The sequence below is a fragment of the Plasmodium gaboni genome, chromosome 13 (assembly GCF_001602025.1).
Source record: "Plasmodium gaboni strain SY75 chromosome 13, whole genome shotgun sequence".
NCBI lineage: Eukaryota > Apicomplexa > Aconoidasida > Haemosporida > Plasmodiidae > Plasmodium > Plasmodium gaboni.
Genome location: NC_031493.1, coordinates 2366903 through 2386859, shown reverse-complemented (window position 1 = coordinate 2386859; position 19957 = coordinate 2366903). Strand labels below are relative to the sequence as shown.

The 19957-nt window shown below is 19.8% G+C and overlaps 7 protein-coding genes across 7 annotated transcripts in view; 4 read left to right on the top strand and 3 right to left on the bottom strand.

Moving 5' to 3' along the window:
• Window positions 1-1217, top strand: part of PGSY75_1368200 (putative RNAse L inhibitor protein) — a gene marked incomplete at both ends in the record, with an annotated part of 1742 nt that extends 525 nt beyond the window's left edge. The window contains 2 exons of the mRNA XM_018787700.1: window positions 1-1102; window positions 1192-1217. The exon at window positions 1-1102 is cut by the window's left edge and continues 525 nt beyond it. Coding sequence (XP_018640442.1) covers window positions 1-1102; window positions 1192-1217 — 1128 coding nt within the window. The remainder of the gene's footprint in view (window positions 1103-1191) is intronic.
• Window positions 1218-3116: 1899 nt separating this feature from the next.
• Window positions 3117-4507, top strand: PGSY75_1368100 (putative 26S proteasome regulatory subunit RPN11; the record flags this gene model as incomplete). The annotated part of the gene is made up of 3 exons (XM_018787699.1): window positions 3117-3260; window positions 3597-4359; window positions 4479-4507. The coding sequence occupies 3 exons, from the start codon at window positions 3117-3119 to the stop codon at window positions 4505-4507; spliced, it is 936 nt and encodes a 311-aa protein (XP_018640441.1).
• Window positions 4508-5347: 840 nt separating this feature from the next.
• Window positions 5348-6082, top strand: PGSY75_1368000 (hypothetical protein; the record flags this gene model as incomplete). The annotated part of the gene is made up of 4 exons (XM_018787698.1): window positions 5348-5408; window positions 5515-5697; window positions 5843-5869; window positions 5970-6082. 4 exons carry the CDS (start codon window positions 5348-5350, stop codon window positions 6080-6082), a joined length of 384 nt encoding a protein of 127 aa, XP_018640440.1.
• Window positions 6083-6442: 360 nt separating this feature from the next.
• PGSY75_1367900 (hypothetical protein) lies at window positions 6443-8389 on the bottom strand (the record flags this gene model as incomplete). The annotated part of the gene is made up of 1 exon (XM_018787697.1): window positions 6443-8389. The coding sequence occupies one exon, from the start codon at window positions 8387-8389 to the stop codon at window positions 6443-6445; it is 1947 nt and encodes a 648-aa protein (XP_018640439.1).
• A 1640-nt stretch (window positions 8390-10029) lies between these two features.
• On the bottom strand, window positions 10030-13410 carry PGSY75_1367800 (putative secreted ookinete protein; the record flags this gene model as incomplete). The annotated part of the gene is made up of 1 exon (XM_018787696.1): window positions 10030-13410. The coding sequence occupies one exon, from the start codon at window positions 13408-13410 to the stop codon at window positions 10030-10032; it is 3381 nt and encodes a 1126-aa protein (XP_018640438.1).
• Window positions 13411-14741: 1331 nt separating this feature from the next.
• On the bottom strand, window positions 14742-18875 carry PGSY75_1367700 (alanine--tRNA ligase; the record flags this gene model as incomplete). The annotated part of the gene is made up of 1 exon (XM_018787695.1): window positions 14742-18875. The coding sequence occupies one exon, from the start codon at window positions 18873-18875 to the stop codon at window positions 14742-14744; it is 4134 nt and encodes a 1377-aa protein (XP_018640437.1).
• A 794-nt stretch (window positions 18876-19669) lies between these two features.
• Window positions 19670-19957, top strand: part of PGSY75_1367600 (putative ribosome biogenesis protein MRT4) — a gene marked incomplete at both ends in the record, with an annotated part of 947 nt that continues 659 nt past the window's right edge. Inside the window, one exon of the mRNA XM_018787694.1 lies at window positions 19670-19872. Within this exon, the coding sequence (XP_018640436.1) occupies window positions 19670-19872 (203 nt within the window). The remainder of the gene's footprint in view (window positions 19873-19957) is intronic.

The following is a 19957-nucleotide window of genomic DNA, read 5'->3' as shown; positions in this document are numbered from 1 at the left end:
ATAATTGGACAAACTACTAATGTTTATATGTTTGATGAACCTAGTAGTTATCTTGATATAAAACAAAGAATATCTATGGCAAAAATTATTCACAAACTTGTTAAACACGATAATTATATTATTGTTGTAGAACATGATTTATCTATATTAGATTATCTTAGTGATTATGTTTGTTGCCTATGGGGTAAAGCAGGAGCTTATGGTGTAGTCACATGCCCTTTTTCTGTAAGAGAAGGTATTAATATCTTTCTAGACGGCTTTGTACCTACTGATAATTTAAGAATACGTGAAGAATCACTCAATTTTAAATTAGCAACAGATCAAGATGCAACAGATGAAGATAAAAAAAGATTACATTTTTATAATTATCCAACAATGGTCAAAACATTAAACTCATTTTCATTAACTATTGACAAAGGACATTTCTCAGAATCAGAAATTTTTGTTCTATTAGGTCAAAATGGAAGTGGAAAAAGTACATTCATACGTTTATTTGCTGGACTAATTAAACCAGATAATACAGAAAGTTTATCATTTCTTGAATCTCTAAGTGTCTCATATAAACCTCAACAAATACAAGCCAAATTTACAGGAACTGTCAGACAATTATTAATGTCAAAATTAAAAGGATTATATAATGATCCATATTTTAATAATGAAATTATTAAACCTTTAAAAATCGAATCTATTCTAGATAACCAAGTTCTAACACTATCAGGAGGAGAACTACAAAAAGTTGCTATCATTGTTACATTAGCCAAAAATACAAACATTTATCTAATTGACGAACCATCAGCTTACTTAGATTCAGAACAAAGAATTATCGTATCCAAAATTATTAAAAGATTTATACTTAACACTAACAAAACAGCCTTCGTTGTAGAACATGATTTTATTATGGCTACATATTTAGCAGACCATGTCATAGTTTTTGATGGACAAGCAGGAGTAAACACAGTCGCTAACACACCACAAACACTAGCAGCAGGTATGAACAAATTCTTAAAAATAATTGACGTCACATTTAGAAGGGACCCAACAAATTACAGGCCAAGAATAAATAAATATGACAGTGTAAAGGATAAGGAGCAAAAATTAAACGGTACGAAAAAAAAACAATAAAATAAAAAATAAAAATATACATAAATATAAATATATATATATATATATATATATATATTATCTCTTCAGGTACATATTTCATTATTGATGAGTAAAATGATCAAACACATATCCTAATGTGGCTCTAAGAAATTTAAAAAAGTTTTCAAAATGTTTAACAACATATATAACATTTATTTATTTTATAAAATATTAATATTTTATATCATAAAAATGTACAGATATTACATATATTATACCTTGTCCTATATATATATATATATATATATATAACATGTGTATTTTTTTTTTTTTTTTTTTATTTATTGTTATATAATAAGGTTATTAATGAAAAAAAAGAAAATTTTAGTTTGAGTATAATAAAGATTATTAATTTTTCATATTTGTTATTTTATTTATTTATATTCATTTAATATTTAAATTAGAATCATAAAAATATTTTTCATTTTTATTCTTTTATTCTCAATTTCCTTTTTTTTTTTTTTTTTTTTCTTTATTGAATTATAAATTATGTTGTATGTATATTTTAAATATTATTAATAGTTATTAATGAAAAAAAAGAAAATTTTAGTTTGAGTATAATAAAGATTATTAATTTTTCATATTTGTTATTTTATTTATTTATATTCATTTAATATTTAAATTAGAATCATAAAAATATTTTTCATTTTTATTTTTTTATTCTCAATTTCCTTTTTTTTTTTTTTTTTTTCTTTATTGAATTATAAATTATGTTGTATGTATATTTTAAATATTATTAATATATATATATATATATATATATATATATAATATATAGTTAATTTTCAAAATAAATATTTTTTGGTTTAATATAATTTTTTTATTTTATTTTTTCTTTCGATTTTTTAAGTTTGTGCACTTAAAAATTATGACAACATATAATAAAAACCTTTTAAAAATGAAAATATATAACTTCAAAAAGGAATAATATTATTATATTATATATTTTACATATATATGTTATTATATATGTATATTTTTGTATCATATATTTTAGGATATATGAACCTGCAACTTTATATATCGCTATATAAAATTTAAAAAATTGGTAACATCATATATATTATATATTAAATCGTATCTAAAAGAATTATACGAATAAAAGAATAACACCATATAAAATTATTATACAACTTATATTTCTCTTACACAATTGTTTTTTTTGGTATATTTATATATATATATATAATATATTATTTATCAGTTTTTAATTATATATAAAAATTAGATATTATAATAATATTAAATGTGTATAAAAATAATCATAATAATTTTTATTTTTATTTTGTTATATTATTATTATAAATATTATTATTTTATTTATTTTTTTCTTATACAATAAATAATCTTTATTATAACGTTTAAAAAAATATATTTTATATATATATGATGTATTTTATTTATGTATATGATTTTACATAGAAATAATAAATAAAATATATAATATATATTATATACATTTTTTTTTTTTTTTTTTTATATTTATATAAAATATTTATATATATTACATATATAATATATTTTTACATATATTTTTTTATAACACGAAATTATTAATTTATACTGTTTTTTTTTTTTTTTTTCTTTTTATCCTTACATATGTTATATAATATATATTTATTATATATATATATTTACATAATTTCATGTATTTTTACATATATATTTAATATTATTTTATTTTTTTGTTTTGTTTTCTTTTTTTTTTTATAATTAATAAAATATAATTTTTTAAATAATACTACGCTTATAATGAAAAGGATATTATTTGTATATTAATGCAAAGAAAAACGTATGATAAATTTAAAACATCCTTTTTTTTCTTTTTTCTTTTTTTTTTTAATTATATATATATTTTGCTTTATATGAATATATATCTATAAATATAATAAAATACACATATTAATATAAATATTAATATTTTGTTCATATATACAAATACCCATCTATATATATTTATTTATATTATTAAAATGGCGGGTATTCCATCTTCATTACGTGAATTATTTTATTCCTTTTCTGATGGAAATGGAATGAATAATGAGACATTAGCAGATACCAGTGAACAAGTTTATATATCTCCTTTGGCTCTTCTAAAAATATTAAAACATGGACGGGTAAAATATAAATAAATTTAAGATTAAAATAATAAAATATTATAAATACATGGAAATGCAACATTTTGTATGAACATAATATATAAATGTAATATTTATTTATACGTTGCACTAACATAATCACATATATATATATGTATATATATATATATATATATATATATATATATACATATATATATTTATTTATATAATATTACCATTTTATATGTTCCTATTATGTATTAATATGATTATATAAATTGTCATACATTATATATATATATATATATATATATATGTATATACAAAATTATGAACAAGTCAGGTAATTTTTTTTTTTTTTTTTTACTTTAGGCTGGAGTACCTATGGAAGTTATGGGTTTAATGCTAGGTGAAATAGTTGATGAATACACCATAAGAATTGTCGATGTATTTGCTATGCCTCAGTCAGGTAACAGTGTAAGTGTTGAAGCAGTAGATCCAGTTTATCAAACAAATATGTTAGAGGAATTAAAAAAAACAGGCAGACATGAAATGGTGGTTGGATGGTATCACTCTCATCCTGGTTTTGGTTGTTGGCTATCAGGTACTGATGTAAATACTCAGAAAAGTTTTGAACAATTAAATCCAAGAACAATTGGTGTTGTCGTAGATCCTATACAATCAGTTAAAGGAAAAGTTGTTATTGATTGTTTTCGATTAATTAATCCACATATATTGATGTTAGGACAAGAACCAAGACAAACTACATCAAATATTGGCTATTTGACAAAGCCAACATTAACAGCTTTAGTTCATGGTTTAAATAGAAATTATTATTCAATTGTTATTAATTATAGAAAAAATGAATTAGAAAAAAATATGTTATTAAATTTACATAAAGATATGTGGACCAACCCTTTAAAATTAAAGGATTTCAATGAACAAAAAAAAAGTTCAGATGAAACATTAGAAGATATAAAAAAATTGACCGTCTTATATAATAAAAATCTTCGTAATGAAATGAAAAAAACAAGTGAAGAAATACTTTTAGAAAATATTGGAAAAATTGATGCAAAAAAAAGAATACAAAACTCGGTTGAAACGCTCTTAAACGAATCAATTCTCACATGCATAGGTATATTAATTATATAAAAATATATATATGTATGTTTGTGTTTATTATTATAATGCTTCGATACACACACAAAATATATATATATATATATATATAATATTTATATTTTTTCTTTTTAGGAACCATGGCAAATACTCTATTTTTTTAAAACAAAATAAATATAATTGTGTAACCATATCCTCTATTATAATGGATTACACTTTTATTTTAATACATACCCAATAATTTTTTTCCCCTTTTTTTTTTTTTTTTTTTTGTAAATGTTATATGTAATAATAAAATCCTGAACAAATACAAAATCAAGTTATTGAAACAAATTAATAAGTAAATATAATATATATATATATATATATTTATTTATTTATTTATTATTATTATTTTTTTTTTATTGTATTTAACCCATTAATTTTTTTTTTTTCATTTAATTAAAGAGGAGGAAATATATCATATTCATATGTCAAGGATTTTTGTTATTAAATTAAATTTCATATTTTACAAAAGTATAAAATATATATACAAACATAATACATTATACTTTTATTTTTATATTTAATTTTTTTTTTTTTTTTTTTTTTTTTTTAATATCTTAAAATTAAATAAAAAAAATGTATATGCATTATATTTTTACTATTATATATATATATATATATATATATATATTCATCCTCTTTTTAATCCAAAAAAATATATACAGTTTTTATGTTTTGCCTTAATTTATTTTTTTCATTCTGAATTTTATTCTAAAATAATAGACATATAAAAAAATAAATATAAATTTTTATATATAAAAAGATAAACATAAATATATATATATATATATATATATATATATATATATATATATATATTTATATCCTTTCAATATTTTTAAATATGATCTAAACATTATATTTATAACATTAATTCTTTTAAGATATATATCAATAGGTTAAATATACATATATTTATTTTTGTTTATATTTTATTTTATTTTATTTTTTGAGTGGCAATGCTTAAAAAAGACCTTTTCTTATTTTTTTTTTTCTTCTGTTTTTTTTTACTACAAAAAAGTAAGTTTTTCTTTTTCTTTCATTATATGAGGATTATTTGTATCTTTTTTAATTTACACATATACATATCCTTTTTTATCCTTTATTTTTATCATTTTATTTTTAGATATATTATGTAGTTATAAAGAATGCTCTTTATTAACAGATGATATTAGAATATTATCATATTGTAAAAATGAATCTAAGTGCTTTATCAAAACTTTTAATAATTCAGAATATTCTTCTATTACATGTATATGCAAAAAGTATCTGAACGAATCATTTTTTGCAGGACCTGACTGTTCAATAAGTATATTTCATATTTTATACACATATTTAAAATATCTATATATTTTTATGTATGTCTTTACATAAATATAATATCTTCAATTTAATATATTATATATTTATTATTTTATTTTATTTTATTTTATTTTTTTTTTCTAATTTTTCAGATGTTCCTTATCATTATAAAACTATGAGTAACAAAATAAGAATATTATTATATATATATAAAAAAAAAAAAAAAAAATGTATTATTTATATGAATCTGCATAAATATATGTTTATTTTTATTTATAGAAAATAATGAGGTTAAAAATACCAGCTGGATTGAAGATTTATTCAAATTGAATACATGGAAAAATGAAGAAAATAGAGTTGGAAGGGTATGTGTTAATCCGCAATGTAGTTAAAATTATTATATTGGGATATTTCTCAAAGAAACAAAAAAATTTTTTTTTTTTTTCATAATATACAATAGAACATTTATTATATATATATATATATATATATAGTCCATAATATATCCTTTAAGCTTTATATTTTATAATAGCTCTTTAATTCGAAATTAAAACTTTTTATATTTTTAATTAATATTTGACAAATAAAAAAATAAATACAACATGACATATATATATATATATATATATATGTCTATATATTTATCAAAACATTAACATAAAATATATTAACAAATATAATGAAAAATTAAAATAATCAAATATAATAAAAATCACACACACACACACATATAATATATATATTTTTTTTTTTTATATTTCTTCGTCTGATATTTGTTCCTTCAAAATTTGCTCATATTCCTGTAACAATTTATTTTTTATATTTCTAGCCACCTTTATATATTCGTCTTGAGCCGGTTTTAATAATATATCTAAGTCTTCATTAATCATTCTATAAATATTTTCCTTATTCTCATGTATTTTCGTCATAGTCTTCTTTTCATATTCATAAAAGTCATCAATTTTTCTTTCCTCTTCTGCAACAGTAGGTATATCTATCTCATTCATTTTATCAACATGTGAAAAATTATTCTCCTTCTTTATTTTATCTGTTATATTTTTTAAGACATTCATTGAATTTAAGATTATCTTGTCAGTACTATTTTTAGGATTTAATAATTCACCATTCGAATGCTTCATATTTACATATTTATCATTTATAGTTTCACCACTTATATATTCATTAGTAATATTGTCCTCATTATTTATTTTTTCATTCATATATTTTTCTTTCAATTTTATAAATGATGTATAAAATGTCTTTCTCTTTGTCTCTTCATTTTCTTTTTTTCTTAATAATTGATCATCCTTATTTTTATTCTTCTTCACATTTTTAATTTCATCACATTTATATGTTACATCAAAATGTTTTATATATTCCTGATTCATACGTTTTATATGTATGTAGAAATCAAAAAAATATTTATTTAATAAAACTAACATATCTTCTTGTTCATCACTTTTTATATCATTCATATTATTTTTTAAAGAAAGTTTTAAAAATTCAATTCCATATTTATTTGCATCCTTTTTATCATAATCATCATTATTGTTATCAATTTTTTTGTTAGAGACAAATGGATTTTTATTAATAATATCATCATTATAGAACCTAAATATATCATTATTGGTATTATAATTTATATAATTAGACATTCTATTTATAACAACCCCATTTGATCTCAGAAATAATTTCTCATTATCTATATTATCTATTATATTATCATTATTTTGATTAGAATATATATCCATAATTTCTTTTATAATATCCTCTGCAAATATTTTGTTTATACCATCCAATGATTGTATATATTCTTCTAATGTATTATAAAAAAAAGAGATATGTTTTAATTTCGATTCTTTCTCTAATATTTTATTATTTAATACTATGAACATTTTATATTGTTTATTATCATAATTTTTTAAATTCATTACATTTTTATTCGCTTCCATTATTTTACTTATATATTTTAATAGGTCAAAAAATATATTTTCAAAAGTGTCTTTTATTTCATATTCTACATATGTATACGAAATATTCATACGTTTCATTCTATAAATACATTCCTCTTTCTTTTTTTGATTTTTACTTAATATATTATCCAAAAAAAATATATATGATGAACACTTAAATGGTATCTCCCTCTTATTTTTCATATACATATTATTATTAACTCTTTTGTTATTTCCATCATTTTTTATAAAAGCATTTTGAGGTATAAAATTATATATTATATTTCTAAATAAATAATAAGCACATTTATTCTCAACTTTATATTCTTCTAAATTATATATTTTATTACATATATTCTTATAATTTTTCATTTCACTATAATTTAATATTTCTTTCTTTCTATAACCATAAAACATTTCTATTATGAAACTTAATGGAACTTTATTATAAAATATATTGTTAAAAAAATTATCAACATTTTTATAATTATTCTTGACCAAACTATTTTCATTATTCATATAAAAATCGTTATCAATATTATCCATATTTATATTATTATTAATTGTATATATTTTCAATATTTTATCATCTTGTATAAAATATCGAACTACATGATTAAACAACATACCATCCTTTTCAATACTTATCCATTTTATCGTCTTATTATTTCTTCCTAAAATTATATGACAAAATAATATTATAAAAATAACAACATTAAATGATACTCTACATAAATATTTTCTCATCCTTCAAATAGAATAAATCAAGTTTTTACACACATAAATATATATTTCAACAATATTTTTATTTTTTTTTTTTTTTATATATAAATATATCCACAAGGAAATTATATTAATACTATAACCACTAGTAACCAATTTCAATGTGCACACAAATTTGAAAACGATTATAAATTAATTGTAATATATATTTCGAAAATGTAACAACCAAATAAATAAAATCAAAAAAAATCAAAAAAAAAAATAAATAAATAAATGTATATATATATGTGTCTATATTATAAAACAATATAACAAAAGGTATAATATTATTATTACATATATGTAAAAATCAAAACGTAAATCATATTAAATAAAAATTATAGAAACATATAAAGTTTGGAATATTAAAAAAGAAAAGAAAAAAAAAAAAAAAAACATAGTATAGTATATTATATATATATATTTATTTTTTTCCTATATATATATTAACTATCACATTTCTGAAACAAGTACACAAATTATAAAACTACATTCAATATGATATACCGTATAATTATAAGACAACTAATATTTATATTGAGTATATTATATTTCTTTAACTAAAGTATAACTATATAAAAAAAAATATATATTATATATATTCAGTTAGCTAAAAAGGTAAAAAAAAAAAAAAAATATAACAATTTTTACATGAACAAGGTTACATTATAATATGCATATGCAGGTTTTTTTTTTTTTTTTTTTTTTTTTTTCTCTTTAAAGGTAGCTATATAGCTATATTAATACAACATAAATAAAATAATATCAAAAAAAAGACAATCCTGTTAATATACATATAGTAATTCTATGTAAAAAAAAAAAAAAAAAACAACAACATAGAATATATATATCCATTTTTATACAATAAAACATTAACTTATAAATTAAAATTTTATAATTTGGTACCTTAAAATACACAACTGATGTGTACATATAAAATAAATATAATAATATATAGGTGATATTATTATAATAATGAGTACTACAAAATCATTAAACAAATAAATATATATATATTATTATATTTTAATAATGTTGTCCTTTATTCATAAATAACCAATTCACATTATTTTTTATTTGTAACCTTTATAAACCACATACAAAAGAAAATATAAGTTAAATTTTTCTTTTTCTTTTTATATATTCTAATCTACAAATTTTATTTAACAAAATATAAAAAAGTCTTTTCATAAAATCATATCAATGAAAAAATGAATATATAAAGAAAAATAAATCAAAATATATATATATATATATATATATATATATATATATATATATATATATCTTCATATACATATACGAAACATGTGGAAAAAATATATAAACAACATAAAAATAAAAGACAAAGTTTAGGAAAGAAAAAAATAAACAAAAAAAATCATAAAGATATATACATAATATATAATAATGCATATTAATACATAAGCAAATAAACAACACTTTTTAAATCAATATGGTGAATTAAAAAACATTCTTAAAATCTTATTAACATATTAAAATATGCTTAAGAGCAAAATAAATCTTTTCCATTTTAATTAAAATTTAATAATATAAGAAATAATCTGTGAACATATATATATATATTTATTTATAATATTTTCGTATAAAAAATATGGAGATATTTATATAGTCTTATTTTTTTTATTTTCATTTGATTTTTCAAAATCATCAAATTCTGATATAATTTTTTTGTCTGAAGGATTAGGATTATTCAATTCTTTTTTCATTTTTTTTTCCATTTTTTTCAATTTTTTGTATTCTTTATTAATTTTGTTTATCTCTTTTTTAATTTTGTTCTTATTCAAGGATTTCTTATTTGATACTTCTGTTAAACTTATTAGAGACGTTTTACGACTATTAGAGTTTCTTTTTTCATCAGATTTACTTTTATTTAATGGTGTTTTTCCTTTTTTATTTGTAACTTTATTAGATGTTGTATTCACTTTATTAATACTTTCTTTTTCTTTAATGCGTAAATTTCCAGTAGGTTTTGATATTTCCTTTATAGCATCTTCTAGAATATTTACTGTTCCATTTTTAACTTCGTTCACTCCATTTTGTGTGTACTCTTTTACTTTATTAACACCTTTATCTACTTCATTTTTTACTTTATTTATAGCATCCTTTGAACCTTCTTTAATTTTATCTTTACCATTTTGTATACCCTCTTTTACTATATTTATACTATTTTCTGCTCCATCTTTTACTTTATTTATACCATTTTTTGTTCCTTCTTTTACTTTATTTATACCATTTTTTGTTCCCTTTTTTACTTTATTTATACCATTCTGTGCACTATTCTTTACTTTATTGATACCATTTTTTGTTCCTTCTTTTACTTTATTCATACTATTTTTTGTTTCTTTTTTTACTTTATGTATACCATTTTTTGTTCCATTTTTTACTTTATTTATACCATTTTTTGTTCCCTTTTTTACTTTATTTATACCATTCTCTGCTCCATTCTTTACTTTATTGATACTCTTTTTTGTTCCCTTTTTTACTTTATTCAATCCAACTTGGACATTTTCTTTAACTTTGTCATTACCTTTTTTAACTACCTTTTTAGCTTTTTTAGTCAAAATCTTTCCTTTTTCTTTTGTATTTTGAACACCTTTCTTTACATCCTTTTTTGTATCTTTTATAATTTTTTTCCCTTTATTAATTCCTTTTTTAATATCCTTCTTTGTTTTATTAATAATATTTTTACTATTATTAAGACCCTTGCTTATTTTACCGAAGAACTTGTTTGATTTGTCTGCTATTTTTTTTTTATTAAAGTTTTTTTTTAAGGCACTTGAAATACTATTTGTTGCTTTATCTATTAAGTGATTAGTACCGCTTTTAGCTAAATCACTTAAAGCATTTTTTAAACTGTAATTTGAATAGTTATCTTTCCCTTTGTAATGTAAATTTTCGTAATCGTTATCATAGTCCTCTTCATCAAATTCTTCATTAATGTCTTCTTCGATTTCCTCATCATTATCATCATCACTGTCTTCATCGAATTCTTCATCACTTTCCTCATCATTCTCATCATCCTCTTCATCAAATTCTTCATCACTCTCTTCTTCAATGTCTTCATCGCTCTCTTCATCATCCTCTTCATCACTCTCCTCATCAAATTCTTCATCACTCTCCTCATCATCCTCTTCATCACTCTCCTCGTCACTTTCTTCATCATTCTCATCATCACTCTCCTCATCATTCTCTTCATCATTTTCCTCATCATTCTCTTCATCATTTTCCTCATCATTCTCTTCATCATTTTCCTCATCATACTCTTCATCACTCTCCTCATCATCCTCTTCATCACTGTCAATATCATAACCGTAGTCATAATCCTCTGTCATTTCGTCATTTTTTATCTCCTGTGTTAATTGACTAAACGATTCTGTGTTTTCTAAATAAGATTCGTTCTTTCTTAAAGATGATACATTTAATGAATCCATTTCATTGTTATTCATTCCATAATTCTTTGCATCCTCTACCTCATCTTCTTCATCATTACTATTAACAAGCTTATTTCTATTTTGTAGATTTAAATCATTCAAAAATATATCACTATTTTTATTTTCTTCGTATTCTTCATCTTCGTCTTCCTCTTGTTTCATATTAATATTAGCTGTTACTACATCATCCTGTGAAATATTCAAATCATCATTTAAAAATAGTTCATTTGGAGTTATCAAATTTAAAAAGGATTTACATTTAGTTAGCTCATCATCAACATTATCATCAATGTTCTTACTTAACAATTCTTTTGATAATGATTTATGAATATTAATATTAACTTTTTTAGATGCTTTGTTCTTTCCCACTTTATTCATAAAAAAAGAATCTATATTATCATTAGACTCTTCAAATAAATTATAACAATAAAATAATTGCTCAACTGAATTCACAAATAATTTATCATTATAATTTTCTTTTATATCCTCTGTGTCATTCAACAATTCTAATGCCTTTTTCTTTTCCAAAAAAGCTTTATTTAAATGTTGTAACCATTCATAAAGATATAGATTTTTATCACGTGGACTATTCACTAAGATATCTTTATTATTATTATTATTATTATTATATTTATTTAAATTATTTTTTGCTTCCATTAATTTATATTTTAGGGAGGGTGACACATTTAATTGATCATTTCGTGTATTTAAAAAGTTTATAATTTCATCTATAGTATCAACATATTCTGAAGTACTAATGTTATGAAAATTATTATTTTTCAATTCTAAATTAGAAACGATAGGATCAGTAGACCCAAGAGTGTTATCTAATTTCTTGTATTCATTATCTAGTATTGATTCAGTGTCTGTTACATCTTCATTTTTTGGTAAAAAGGATAGATAATCAAGTGTCTTATCTAATCCTTTAAATAGTTCGCTTCTACTGTTTTCATTTAATTTTTCTAAATTAAAATTAAATGTATATCTCATATAACAATAGGTTGTTGAACCATTTTCTGAATCTCTTTGATAAACTTTACGTAACATATGAATATCATTCTCTACAGATTCTTCTGAAGAAATTACTTTCATATTATTTTGTTCTTCATCTACTTGATCACTAGCATCATTATTGTTTTGATCATTATTATTTTCATCATTTAATGATGTTTCATTGTTTTCATCATTATTAGTTTCACCATTTAATGATGTTTCATTGTTTTCATCATCATTATTATCGTCATCTAATGTTTCTAAAGTTATAGCTTCGTCTTTTGTACTAATAGATTTCAATTTATCAAGCTCTTTTACAATTATAGCTCTCTCAAGTACATTCTCTTTAATTCTTTCAAAATTCTTAATTTTAATCTTTCTACCATCTTGCATAATAACTTTCTCTTTTTTTAAATGATCATCTGATAATAATACATCTTTATCGATTAATTCTATTTTCAAATTAATTTTTTTTTTTTCGTTAATTCCTTCACAAGAAAGTACACGAAAAAAAAGACACACAAAAGGGAAAAAGGAAATTAATCTATTTAATTTCATTGTTGTGATATTTATATGGAAATATATATATATATATATATAAAGTCTAAATTATTAAATATATGTATATTTTAATATTATATGTTTTATTTTATAGGTTTATAAAAAAAAAAAAATAATGTCTATACTTTTAAATCAAAGAGAAAGATTCTTTTCGACACCATGAATAAATTTAAAAAAAAAAAAAATATGTATACAAATGTTTATATATATTTATTTTATTTTTTTTTATTTATTTATTTTTAAATAAATAATTCAATTTAATAAATTCTACAAAAAAATAAAATCATAAAACAAATTTATATGATTTCCGTTTTTTCACATGAACAACCATCGAATACAAGAATATTTCTATAATGTAGCTAAAATTATATTGAAATATTTTAGCTGGCACCACCTTTTTTACATGACCTGTTCATAAAAAATTAATTACATTATTATTTTTTTATTATATAATTAATGAAACATGGCTACTATTCTACTATTTCTCAATTCATAAAGTGCAAAAGAAAAAAAAAAAAAAAAAATTAAATAAAATGTAAAAAAATATATGAACGGTACATACGTTTTTTTATATTTTTTTTTTCTCAAAGTATAATTATGTCTAAAAAAAAAAAAATATAGCTTTTCTAACAATAAATTTTTTTTTTTTATAAAAACTGAAGAGCATTATCTCAAATGAAAAAAACATATATGGTGTTCAACTTTTTTTATTTTTTTATTTTAATGAAATATATCTATAGATTAATATTATAATATTTTCATATCTAATTTACACATATCTTATAATGTGTCTATTACATTACTAATCATAATTAAACACGTGATATTTATTGTTTATGTTCATTAACTAAACAATGTACATGGTTTTATAAATAAATAAATAAATAAACATATATATATATATATATATATACATATATATATACTTCCACTTTTATGACATGTTAAGGAAATTAGGAATCCTTTTAAATTTTAAAGTCCATATAGAAGAAATGAACTATATAATATTGGAAATTTACATACATTTATTACATTAGTTAAAATAATAACGACATTTATTATTATTCTTATTATTAAATATATATATTGTTTATTTTAATTTTTTTTTTGTGAAAAATAAAATTATTCATATTATTATATAAACACAGAATACTCAAGTATTAAAAATGAAAATTAAAAAACACATGGATTTTATGTAATGAAATACAATACAATACGATACACGTTAAACGTAAAGGGAAAATAGACATATATATAATAAAACAAAAATAAACACAGACAAATATATATATATATATATATATATATATATATATTTATTTATTTATTTATTGATATTTTTTTAACATTTGTTCGGCAAGCTCCTTGATAACATTTCCTTTATCCTTCTCCACTGACCCAAATGCCTTGTTTTTACTTCCTCCTGAATGCCCAAGAACAGATTTCATAATTTCCTTCATAAATAAATCGGCTTGCACATTTTTAGTTTTCAAGGAATCCTTGACCTCCAAAACACAATAGGTATTATTTTCATCAATAATAATAAAGAAATAACTCAAATTTTTGTTATTTTTGGAATATGATTGAACAATCTTTTCCAAAACCTTTTGATTCCCCTTAATTTCATCAAAGAATTTGATATCTAATATGGTGTTATTTTTGTCTTGTAATGCATAGTCCTTTCCTATATTAGTTGCTTTATTGAACAGTTCCTTTTGCATATTCTTCGTTTTTTCAACAATAGTTTTTTCAATTTGTTCTAACTCTTGTAAAATATGATATTTTTTTATATATGGTAAGAATTTATTTTCTTTTAATGTTCTCTTATAGTTTTGTACATCTGTTAATTTATTTTCATTTGGTTCTTGAAGAACATGTTTATATTTATCATATAAGTCATTAAACGTTTTTTCAATTTCATCAGCCTTTTTATTCGTAACAGCAGTAATTCTATAGATTCCCTTTCCAATACTTTCTTCAGATGTAATAATAAATTTTTTTATTAATTTTGTATTTCCAATATGTGTACCACCACATAATTCAATTGAATGTAGATATGTATAATCCATATCCATATTGTTTAATATATTATTCACATCTTTATTAATAAAAACAACATTAACTTTATCGGCATAATCTTCTTCAAAAATTGCTCTGATTCCTTTAATTTTTTTGCTTTCTTCTAAATCCATCGTTTTGACTGTAACATTTAATTCTTCGTTAATTAATTTGTTAATTTCGTTTTCAATTTTGGTAATAGCATCTATGTTAATATTTTCGATAAATGAAAAATCGAAACGTAGTTTTTCATCATCTACTAAGGAACCTTTTTGTTCACAAGTAAAAATAGAAAATCCCTTTTCTTCCTTGTTACCATCATGATTACCATCATGATTATCATCATTATTATCATTATTATTATTATTATCATTGTTACCATCGGTGTTATTATCAGTCATTTCATGCTTCTCATTATTTCGTTCACAATTTTTAGATGATTTTGCAATGTTAGTATACTTTTCAGTTAATACTTTTCTCAACATGAAATTAAGCATATGTGTTGCAGTATGGTTACATGCAACCAATTTTCTTCTATCAAAATCTACAATAGTTTGAACCTTATCATTTTTGCTTACATATCCTTTGAGAAATATACCTATATGTAATACATATTCATTAATTTTTTGAACATTTAAAACTTGAAATATCATATTGTCATTTTGGATAATACCCGTATCGTATATTTGTCCTCCATTTTCATAATAAAAATTAGTTTCTTTTAATATGAGTGCATATTTTTTGTTTTTTTCATCAACGGTTTGTTGTTTTTCACAATTTTGTTTGTCATTATTAGATGGTAAAGTAAAATTATCTAAGAAATTATTTCCATCATAAATAACTTGAAGATAGGTTTCAAATTTTATATTTTTATTGTCACCATCATTTGCACAATTATTATTCCAGTCATATTTAAAATGATCAAGTGTTGGTTTAATATTATGAACATTTTTTAATTCATGTGATTTTTCTACAGGAATATCAAAAAATTTGTTTAATTTAAAATTATTAGTATCAGATACAAGTTGATGTTTTTTAAACAAATCATTAAATTCTTGAAGATTCAAATTGAAGGATTTTTCTTCACACATGATTTGTATTAAATCTATTGGGAACCCAAAAGATGTATATAAATCAAATGCATCTTTTCCACTGAATATATTATTTTTTGTATTTTTCTTAATAATTTTATGAAATTGTTCTACACCTTTTTCTAATGTTTTATTAAATACCATTTCTTCTTGTTTAATAGTATTTTTAATAAAATTAATTTTTTCTACATTTTTTAAATCTTTAAATGTATTACCTAAAATAAAACAAACTGAATCTACTAGTTTATAAAACCATAAAACATTACTTTTAATATTAAAAACTTGTTTTCCAAATCTAATAGCTCTTCTAATTATTCTTCTTATAACATAATTTCTGCCTTCATTACTTGGTAAGCATCCATCACTAATAGCTATGGTAACACATCTGATATGATCACTAATAACTCTATAAGCAGTATCAATTTTATCAACATCTTGTTCATTAATTTTGCCTTGATAATTAGGTAAATATGGAAATAATTCTTTAATTTGTTTAAATATAGGTTGAAAAAGATCAGTATCATAATTACTATCTACATTTTGTAAAATTGAAGTAATACGTTCTAAACCCATACCTGTATCGATACAAGGAAATGGTAACTTATTCATATTTTTATTTTCATCTTTATTATATTGCATAAAAACAATATTCCATATTTCAAGTACACTCGGATCATCTTTATTAACTAATCTAGATGCATCTCTATTACCTATACGATCATAATGTATTTCTGAACATGGCCCACAAGGTCCTGTTTCTGCCATTTCCCAAAAATTTTCTTTTAACCCAAATGGTAATATACGATCTTCACTAATATATTTCATCCATATTTTTTTTGTTTCATAATCTGCTGGACAACTAGATAAATTTTCATCTCCACCAAAATATGTAACATATAATCTATCAGGATCTATTTTATAAACATTAATTAATAAATCCCAAGCAAATGATATACTTTCTTCTTTAAAATAATCACCAAAACTCCAATTTCCTAACATCTCAAAAAATGTATGATGATATACATCTTTTCCTACATCATCCAAATCGTTATGTTTTCCACCTGCTCTTATACATTTTTGTGTATCTACTGCTCTTTTTAATTTTCCTAAATCACTATTCTTATCAGCATTACCTAAAAATATCTTCTTAAATTGATTCATACCTGCATTGGTAAATAATAATGTATTATCATTATATGGCACAACAGAAGAACTTTCAATAATAGTATGATTTTTTTTATAAAAATAATTAATAAAATTATTTCTCACTTCTTCTGAACTCATATATATTTTTTTATTTTCTTCTCCTTCATTGTTTGATGAACACATTGTATTTTTAACATTATCATTTTTATCTTCCTTTGTGTTATTCCAATTATTTGTATTATTTACTTTATCATTCATATCCATATTAACACAACAATAATAACTACTACTACTAATACTATTACTATTATTACTACTACTATTACCTTTAACGTTTGTTCTCGTGTTACAACTTTTATAGTACTCTTTCTTCAAATTATCCAAGTGGATATTTTTATCTTTTCCTAAATGGACACTAAAACAAAAGTTATCTTTTATTTTATTTTTTGGAAATAGTTGTTTAAGATCAAAGTTTTTTAAAAAATAATTAGATTTATGAATATTATATGAATTACAATATATATATGTTTTAATACATTTATTTGATTTCTGTAAATATTTATAAAAATAGCTCTTATTATTAAATTTATTTAACTTGATAAAAATATCTTTTCCTTTTATACTGTTTAAATACATAAACTTATTATAATTATAATAATATTCCCTTTTTTTTTTATTTTTTTCCTTTTTATACTCTTTTTTTATATTCTTATATAAATCTAACAAGACATAATTATTTTTTTTATCTATTAATATTTTATTATTATGTAAAGTTAATATATTTTCATAGGAATAAAAAGAAAAAAATGGTTCACCACATTCTCTTTTTTTTATATAATAATAATAATTATTATTATTATTACTATTAATATTGATATTACTTTTTTTTTTTATTTTATTTATTTTTTTTTTTTTTTTATCATTATTAATAAATAAATTTATTCTTCTCCTTTTATTAGAATACAAAGGAAACCAATCAAACGTATTTCTGTTTCCTTTTAATAAATACTTTGCAGAATTATAAAAAAAATATATATCTTTCTTCTTTTCTTCTTCAAACGGCCTTCTTAATATAATCTTACAACTTCCTAATATAATGCTTTCTTTAATATTCAAATATAAACAAAAATAAAGGAAAATCCAAAAGAAAAGGACATAAACAATCATATATTTTATTAAACAAAAATTATTTCAATGAAAAAAAAAAAATATATATATATATAATATAATATATTTATAGGAATTTATTATATCTTCATAATAATATTATAAAAAGTAAACACGTATAATTTTTTATACAACTCAATCATTCTTTAAAAATTATAACATATATAAAAAAAAAAAAAAAAAAAAAAAAAAATATATAATATATATATATATATATATATATTTATTTATTCAAATAAGAAAAAAAAAATAAAATAAAATAATAAAACAGATACTATTTATCATTAAAATATCTTATAATTGTATACATATTCATTATGTGGAATTAAAAAAAAAAATATAACCTATATAAAAAAAAATAATATATAATCTTACATATATACTAATATAAATATGTAGAATAGGTATAATTTATAACTTTTTTTTTTTTTTTACATTTATTATTTTGTAAAAATTTTATATTATATAAATATATAATTTATTAATATATGAATTCCTTATTTTTTAAAAATTAATTATATATATATATATATATATATATATATATATATATTTATATAATATAATATTATTTACTTTTTGTTATGTTTCTTTTTAATATTTATGACCTATGAAACATGAAGAAATCATGACCCTATAAAAAAAAATATAAACATATATTATATATTATATATATATATATATATATATATATACAAAATTTGAAAGAGAAATCATTTATTAATATATATACATACATATTTTTATTTATTTAAATTTATCACATATTTTTGATTTTATTTCCACCTTTAAAGATGCCAAAATCAAAAAGAAATGTTAAGATATCCTTGACCAAAGTCAAGAAGAAAGTCAATAAAAAAGAAATGAAAGACTTGAAATTATTAGAAATAAAAAAAATGATTCAAATACCAAATGTTTATGTATATGTATTAGATATTAGAACTTATTCAAACAATAATCTGAAAGTAGCCATAGAGCATTTTAAGCCAAACGGAAAGTAAAACGGAAACAAAGAAAAAAAAAAAAAAAAAAAAAAAAAAAAAAAAAAAAAAAAAAAAAAAAAAAAAAAAAAAAAAAAAAAA